The 9,407-nt window shown below is 32.2% G+C and overlaps 1 protein-coding gene across 2 annotated transcripts in view; it reads right to left on the minus strand.

Moving 5' to 3' along the window:
* Positions 1-9,407, minus strand: part of LOC143222106 (general transcription factor IIH subunit 1-like) — a 39,003-nt gene that overhangs the window by 29,427 nt on the left and 169 nt on the right. Inside the window, exons 1-2 of one of the 2 annotated variants that reach the window (XM_076448056.1) lie at positions 8,992-9,386; positions 6,233-6,415 (exon numbers count right to left, since the gene is read on the minus strand). In XM_076448056.1, the coding sequence (XP_076304171.1) occupies positions 6,233-6,386 (154 nt within the window). In that variant the 5' untranslated portion in view covers positions 6,387-6,415; positions 8,992-9,386. Of the gene's footprint in view, positions 1-6,232; positions 6,416-8,991; positions 9,387-9,407 lie in introns of those variants that run through there. The other variant, XM_076448054.1, reaches the window with a different exon arrangement.

The raw sequence follows: 9,407 nt of genomic DNA on the forward strand, positions 1-9,407 counted from the left end.
AGATGCAGGAAGGAGTCATTCTAAACCCACAACCCCAGGAAAACACAAAACTCAACTGTCTGGCCTAACCACTGGAAATGGTCTGATTCTTAGTGACAGGGGCAACTTTTACTACACTTCAAGAAAAAAGCCTTTTGAGCAATCAAGGGCAGCATTCATTACATACCATACCATAAGAATTACACCAACCCACAGGAGTTCTCTTCATATTGACCTTAGGACTGTGGCAACATCAAAAGAAATGGAAGGGGGTACTGTTTAGAGGAAAACACTTAAGAGATGTTCAGACTAAATAGGAATGATAAATAGGAGGTTGATTGGAGGAAGGGTCAGGAAATAATATGAGATTGTTCCAGTGGTAAGACTGACAGAAATGTGCAAAGCAATTGTCTCCACAAGTGAACAAGAGAAGAAAATATAATCTAAAAGAAAGATGGCACAGGGAGTATGATACAAATGGTTTGAATGGGAGAGCCAAATAGGGATTCCAGTTCAGAAGAGGAACCAGATGAAAAGAATGAATGATGTAAAAGGTTCTGACGAGATCTATAAGTACCAGAGAAAAAAACAGAATGAATGAAGAACAGACAGAAAGTCATGTACAAAAGGATTCCATTATCAGTGATATGAACTATGAGAAGGATACAAAGAGAAGTAAAAAAAAAAAGTGACTGGCCAATTTGCTCATACCACTCATGCCAGAGCTGAAGAATCCAGATCTGGACTTGATTATTTGGAATTATGCACAAAGATATATAATGGGCTATCTGTGCTTTGCTCACCATGGGTATCAAAACCCAGTTTCTAGCAGTCTGAGTCTGTAGACATACTGCTGTGCCATTGGTGGACCCGAAACTGGAGAACAAAATAGTGGAAGCCAGGTGTGACAAAGAAAGGCAGCAAAGAAAGGACTCCTCAAGAAGAAGCAAATACATTGAAAACATCATAAGAGGGAGAAACAAGACTATTCAAGGTATCTAGTTTAAACAAGGTAGTTGTTCCATTGCCAAAATTGAAACTTCCTAAACATGACAGATTAAAACAACAAAGCATGGTTTTGTGTCCAAAATAAAAATCTATAGCTAGGGGGATAGAGGTCTCAAAAGTGAGTGCTTCCATGTAAGCAGATGGAAAAATTATAAAGGTGTTTAAATCAAAAAGAAAAAAGGCCACATGGTGAGCAGCCAACATCTCAAAGTCACTGATAAAACAAATGCTCTTCCAGAGACAAGATTCTTGAAACTGAGCCTACATCCAAAGCTATACCACAAACACAAAGCCTACAAGATATAAATTCTGTTGCACTGGAAAATAAGGAAAAGAAGATAATCTTGGAATCAAAAGTCCCATATTTCAAAATATGAAGAAGACTAAGCCTGCCTATCACACAAAGTTAAAAAATGATATCCAAGGAAGATACAGGGTTGACATCAAGATTGTTTGTTTGTTGTTAAGTGCAAATTTACACAATGAGTTATGTTCCTTATAGGATCTTCTGAGTGTGCTGTCAGTTACACACTTATACTTTAGATGTTCCCAAGCCGTAATGCAAACTTACAGCCTCTAAACTTCTTGCTTTATTGATATATATATACAATAAAGTCACATGCCTTGCTCATCCCATCTTTCAAAAAATGTCAATAATCCTCTCTGACATTTACTATTAGATTACTTATAATCAATGGAAAGAGCAGATTCTACTTTATATGATTTGTTATGAGGCTAGTTCATCTAGTACCAGATTAGCAAATATTTAGCCTTAACTTCATTGTTTTTCTTTGTGTGTTTAGTTCAGCCAGCTAATAAAATGTTTTTCAAATTTACCTATAGTTTAGTCAGAATGCAAGTTTAATCATAATTATTTTAGTCCATTCAATTTTTTTAATGTGTGATAATATTTTTTGTTCTCATTTGTATATTTGAAATAAAAATAATATCTTGGACCAACTCACTATAAAAAGTAAGTCTACAATGCTTTATTTTTTCCATTGTGAACTGCCTAAGTCCAGATTATGTTCTAAATTCCCTATTTTGTTGTACATATTTTTTTTTAATTATTGTCATAAAAATGATAACTGAAATGTAAAAATTAGAAACTTATGATGTCATGTAAGACAACGTAAATGAGTAAAACAAATTAATTACTATCTCTTGATATTTAATGTCCTGTCACATGCATGATGCATTTATAATTCGAACATTACTTATAACATGATTGTCTGTTGACATAAGATATGACTGTGATAATTGGCTTCCAACATTCTCTAAGACTATGTGTGGCATAAAGTAATAAAGCTAAATTAACCCAAATCTGAAAAGTTTATTAGCTTGGGCTGTAGAAATAAATCAAGTGTATTTTTCTTTTACAACATGCAATCAACTTAGAAATTATAAAATGGTACTTCAGATTTATTTCATATTTTTCAGCTTTTTATTTTACCACAGCCTACTGATCTTACTACAGCTAGTATTCAGGTACAGAAAATAGCAGATAAAATTTTACTGAAAACAAAAAGATTGATATTCAATTAGGCAGTATTAGAGGTTATGCAAATGAAATATGAAAACTGTAAGATGAAACAAAAGTATTATTATTTTTGACAAGAAAATCATTTGTACTCAGAATGATTCAGTAAATTCACAGACAAATCTTTATCAAAAACACTATTAACATTTTTTTGTGCACAAAGTATTTGTAATACTTAATAAAAACCTTCCAAATTTCATGGAGATGAACTTAACAGTTTTGGAATAATAATAAACATTTGTATGTATAGTTTCACAGAAACTGGGTAGGTACAAAGCACCAATGCCATTCTTCTAAATTAGTCAAACAATAGGCCTAAACAATGCAACATCTAAATCAACCAAACTTGACATGGCACATGGGGCCATCTCCAACTTCAAGGAAACAGTTGTTAATAGAGTAGTTAATCAATGTAGATGAATTAAATGAAATGAAAGATGGGCAAATAAATCAGGGTGTAGAGAGAGCATTTAATCATCCATATTATAGGGGAGTACCCCTCTCAGAATGAGAAAAAAAAAATTCATACTAAACTGGGAGTTCCACAACCAAAGTTGGTTCAATTAGTACAGATCTGTAAAAGTTTGTCAACCTCCTGTCTTTCCCACAATTGACTACCGCTAAACTACTTCAGCAAAAGATTACAAAGTGCAAGAAACAGCCTCAAAGAAACATGGCATTTAAATCTGATGAGGTAGAATGAGATGACAGGAAAATCCCCAGAAAAACACAAATGTAAACCAGAAGTATGTGGCAAAGGGAGTCAACAGATGTACAAAGTGGAATAGCCAAACTCCCATTAGAATGAAACTGAGTGTTAGAAACAAGTTGCCTCTAACACCTGCAATAACCACCCTTCAGAGAGGGAAGTGTCTGATAGAATAAAGAGGACTAGAAAAAGGGGAGTGGTCAAACATAAGGCTGGAGAGAACAAAAAAACATCGTGGAGTCCCTAATCCAAAAGAAAAAGTAAAGAAACCAAAGCAAACAGAAATAACTACTACTGAACTACTTCAGCAAAAGATTAAAAAGTGCAAGAAACAGCCTCAAAGAAACTGACAATGACTGAAGAAGGTCGAAACATTGTTTATTCCTCTACATAGAGCTTTCTCTACCCATACCAACTGTTTTTACATATATATTTTTATCAAAGAAACTTCATTATGAAGAAGTTGGTGCAACACAGAGGTCCCTGAGAGATGAGGAAAAGGCACATATCAGAATGTAAGGCATTTCAACAAAATATATCTCTGAAACAGAGAAAACTTAGTTAACTGGAAAGCAATAAAGAAACAATGAAACCAAAATAAATATGTGAAACTCTCCCCATTAAAGTTGAAAGGACCACAATGTAAAACTCCTAAAATAAGGTGAAGGGTCAAAGCCCAATGAAAAATTTGAAAATATATAGATTAAAAGGAAGAAAAATATATCAAAAGCATCAAACTTAAAAAAGATATTCAAGTGACTGACCTGCAACAGGGTGGTACAAGATACAGCAGCAAACAAACGAAATGTATCTGTGTAATAAAAGCATTAAAAGCTGAAGGTAGGATTATCCAATTCTTGTTGGGAAGTGGAATTCAGAAACAAAAGTAAGCATGGAAACAACCTACTAAAGCCATCAAAAGGTGGAGCATGTTCAGCTGAAGTAACAGAACCAGGAAATCATGGATTTGAGATAACAAGGAAACCAACCACCTGGTGTACAATGGCAGTAATAAAACTAACTGAATGACTGGGATTTGAGCCCACAACACTTGGATTACGAGGCTAGTGCCTTAACCATCTGACCATACTGGGCCAGTGTCTATGGGTATTACCACACATGGAGGATGTGTCACCTTATTGGTGGATGGTTACAATCTAACATCACAGGCTGGCATAGTCCACAGAAACACAGGTAGGCTTTGGGCATTTAAATTCTCTTCTTCTCAGTGGCACAAAGTAATAGCTCTTTGTTGTGGAGAAAGGTAGGTAAACATTTCTGAATTAATGTTTTTTCTTAACAATATAACCCTTCTATAAATTGCAGCTATGGCCATAAATAAAAACTTAGTCCTATTGCCCCAGGGATCCTTTACTATGACACAAAGTTTTAGTTAGTGTCATATATTCAAATAATTTTATTGAACTAGTTTTTGTTTATGTTATAATAATTAGAATAGCATAAAATTGTAGCTGATTATCCATATTTTAATGGTACATAAGTTTTAAGTTCTTAATTCTACAAGGCAATATTTAAAAAAACCCTGAATTTCCTCCAGTGTGACATTTTCTCTTAGCATGTCATCATCCCTATTTTATCCACTACCTCTTGAAAAAGTACAAAATTAAACTCAAATTCCTCACTATAAAATCATCATTATTAGATAAACTACATTTATTATAATCTTGAACTCTGTTTGGTTACGAAACTATCAAATAGAAAATCAGACCCTTCCTGCCACACCCACCTGTCCCATCTCTTCTTTCATAGTTCGTGAATAGTTCACTCTTACATTTAATTATATATTACCTATAACCAATAGAAACTCATGATTTTCATCTATGAAATGACCTGTTGTATAACATCATGTTCTGAATGGTTAAATGAGAAAGTTATACCTTCTCATTAGCTTCCCTGCTTACAAACTACCGTCATATATATATATATATAATTGTACTGTTTTCTATGAAACATCACTACTTATAAAAACATTCCTTTTAACCTGCAATTATTTTTTTAAACTATTTGACAACACTGGTTGGTCTGAATATATCAGTATAAACAAGGATTCTCTTAAAAGACACAGTGTGTTAGTATTGTATTCTGAGAAAAAAGTTACATTTCTGAAAAACTCCATTAATAAATCACCATTGACAACTTTTCTCACACATAAAGTACAACAAACTACCTGAAACTGTTTAAGTAGAAAACATTACTGTTATATTTGTTATAAGACATTACTGTTTGGCCCATTACTTTTTCTAAACATTACATTCTTAATATAAACCCTATATGGACCATCTTAAGAATGCTATGTTTAGAAAATGTAATAGGCCTAATACTAACCATCTTATGATAAATATAAATGATATTAATAGTTTAAAAATAGCATTATACCATAGTTTGAAAGAAAATAGTTATGTAACATAAACAAAATTTGATTACTCCAAGACAAGAAATAAAACCTATGATGTGCAAAAACAGCCAATAATTTTCAATTTTTACTTGTTTAAAAAAAAAAAAATACTCATTAAACATAGATTCAGAAATTTAAAAAATAAGCTACAAACAGTTCTCTTTTTGTTTTTATGTTATTTATTTAGTTTTAACACTGTCTTTACCTAATAAATCTGTTTAGAAAAATAACATCATAACCAATACTGGTGTAAAAACAAAAGTTACAATTAGCTGAATACTTATGTAATGGCATGCCTAACAAATTTAATTCTTATACTGACAACACAATAAGATTTCATTAATTCTAACGTTGGTATCTGAGAAATTTTATACTTTCAAACGTGAGGGTAAGCTGAGTACCAATAACAGACATACATATAAAAATATTTATGTATATGTACAAAAAAAAATTGAAGTACAATAATAAAGTAGTTTAAATTTAGATAAATCAAAGCCCAAATAAATTTGTTTTAGCTAATTTTTAACAGCTTATAAGAGTGCTTTAAAAATATTTAACAAAATTCTAATTTCATACTTACTTTTAATGTTAGCATACATGTGACTGACAGTAAACGTGTCCTTCCCATCTAGCATCCACGCAATTCGTTCGGCCATCAGATACAGGGTCCCATCATTCTTTTTATGACGAACGTGGCTAACCATCAACAAAACATCTTCTGATGATGTTCCCATTTCGTGAATTCTTCTTTCACATGCAACACCTCAAAGTTTAGGAAAGGTAAAAAATAATTATGGTAAGAGATAACTGTGTGTTGACATCCTTTGAAATAACAAAGTGAAGTACTGTAAAAATATAAATGTTAGTAATTTTAATCAATTTTCTTGTGACCTAATTAATATAAATCCTTATAAAACTAGCCTTTAAGCTAAGTATATGTAAGTTGTAACTCAGACAGTCTAAAGAGCTATAACATTCAGTAAACATCATTCAATGTTCAATGAGTAACTTAGAAGTACTGATTTCTTGCTGCAAACAGCACTGGGTCAGTAGTGAGTATGTAACATCTCATATTTGTTACCCGGAAGAGGACTCTGCTTTAACAACAGACTAATTGCTACATAGAATATAACTATGGTTGAACTTAGGAGTACAAAAAGTGCAAAAGTACAAAAAGAATTATTGTTATGAAAAGGGTTGTATCCTACTTAGTAGTTTAGATCTAAGAACTATTACTGAAGATGGTTTTGAGATGAGAAATCAAAAGGTATTTTCTGCTGATAGATACACTTTCACTCAGTGAGGGTAAAAATATTTTTAAATAATTGTAGTTAAAACAAGGCCAAAATAAAATATTTTTCATGAATACTTACAAATACCAGCAAAATATTTAATTGTTGTTGTTTCTTTAAATGCAACAGATACAACTCAGATCTGTATCAAATTCTTATTGAGGCACTCTTACAATGTTCTGTGCAATTTTAATTTCCTTGTTTTGAACAAATCACTGATTTGCTGGGAAAGTGTAGAAATGAAGGATACCCAAATGATTTGGAGTCGTTAACAGATGTTGACTGTATGTTAGACAAATGCACACATCTTTAATTTATTTTCTTAAAGAAATGGCAAACTTTAAAAAACATATTTCATTTCTATGAAGACAGAATGTACAGTTGTAAATGGTGAATTAAATGTTAAAGAATGTCAGTTTTTGGAAGCTTATATACAGGTTTATTCTTAGGCAAAATACAGTGTCCTTCATGTGGTTGGTATCACGGTTTATTTAAGAAGGTGATGTCTGCTGTTCACTTCCTTCATGTCTTTAAGAGAGAAGGCTAGATCTAAATATAGTGTAATCCCACTAACTTGTGAGTGGAATGCCAGAAACACAAAATTTTGGATCAATGACCCTGAAAAACTACTTTTAGACACTAATCATGGATGGGTGATATTCTAGGTATATTTGTTGTTTCTTGTTAGAGAGGCTACCTCCAACATAATGAAAAGAATACTCCCCTCCAGTTCTCAAGCTGTTTTCACAAACAAAGTGAATTTCAGAGCTCTCAACATGTCCTTTTAAGACAACTTTAATATCACAAGTATCACCCCAATAACATAACCCCCTGAATCTTTTCCAACAATCCGATGTCTTTTCTTTTGTAAAACGTCCAAAATATAATATTCCAAATGTAGCCTAATCATGAACCTATACAATGAAATTATAGGTTCTTTAAACCAGTATTCAATATTTCTGTAGATACAATCAAAATTCCTATTTGCTTTACCAATAGCAACAGCATATTGCTTGGATGGCTTAAGGCACTGCTTCTCAACTGGGGTTCTGCAGAACCCCTGGGTACTTGACAAGCATCATTTTTCATAATGACAAAACATATGTCACTGCATTATTTTAAATTAGTGAGTGAAATTAGGTACAAGCTGGTGTTCAACAAATTTTTATTATCAGAGAGAGCACACTTCTCATTACATGCAAGTGTGCTCATGTAATTGGCTCAGGAAATTTTTCATGCTTTGTACCATATATGAGTATATACCTACATTAAAAAACACATACTTTCTCTGTAATTACTGATATAGCACTATTTTAATATTTTTTGTAATGAACGTGTTAAGGGTTCTATTAAACAAATTGTAATGCTAAAAGAAATCCATGGTTTCAAAAAGGTGGAAAACTACTGACATAGGAGACTGATCAATCAGAACATTAGTCTTTTTTCTTCCATAACACTGTTAAAGATATTCTCAACAAAATTATACCTATAATTAAAATTGTAATATTTCATATGCATTACCTTATAGTAAAATCCTATCTCTCATTTATTCAGCCAACTTATGAAATGATCCAAATCCTGTGGTAAATCACTAACATCCTTCTGTGGTAATTATGAAGTGAACCAGCTTTAACAGCAATTATTATTCACTTTGTGAGAAGGTACAGGAAAGACTAAGACACACAATAGGATAGCTTCAACCCCAGCAAACAACCCCCCTCTCTACATAATCACAACTGATTCCAGCATCACATTCAAAACTTTTACCTCGTTGTATAAATCATTAAATATTAATACATTTACCAGTCATGGCCTGTTTGACAGTCGAGAACTAAACTGGTTTCAATTATGCCCACACATTATTTACTGTATACTTTTACATACAGTTTTTGATTTAAAAGTTCTATTATTCAGATTAACGTTAATCATATTTATACACAGAACTATATCAGTATAATGTATTATTAATATACGCAGCTAGAAATAATACATTTCTTATTAAACCTTAAGCCTTTTGTTCTGCGATAAATAATATAAAATACAATACCTGACCACAATCTCTGGTACAATATTGTTCCTTGTAACTTTGATTCTTTACGATCTGATTTTACTGTGCTTTAACGATGACAGTTAACTTACTATTTTACCTTTTAACGTTTTACTATTACTTAGTAACTATTTTTAGGCTTATCACTGATAGTAATACGTAACTCTTATTGTTCAATATTGATTACATAATCACAACAAAATTGATGAAATACATCTGTATTAATATATTTTGACGAGTAAACCGTTAATTAACTTCAGTAAACTTTTAATAAACGAAATAATAATTAATATGATTAAAAACGTTCCATTGAATACAACTTCGTTTCCTGTATCTACTGTAGGCTGCCATGTCGAATAAGAAATGGGCACCGGAAATACATGTTGTGCCCGTGGGACAAGAAACGTTTTACCATA

This window comes from Tachypleus tridentatus, chromosome 8 (genome assembly GCF_004210375.1).
Source record: "Tachypleus tridentatus isolate NWPU-2018 chromosome 8, ASM421037v1, whole genome shotgun sequence".
In the NCBI taxonomy this organism is placed as follows: domain Eukaryota; kingdom Metazoa; phylum Arthropoda; class Merostomata; order Xiphosura; family Limulidae; genus Tachypleus; species Tachypleus tridentatus.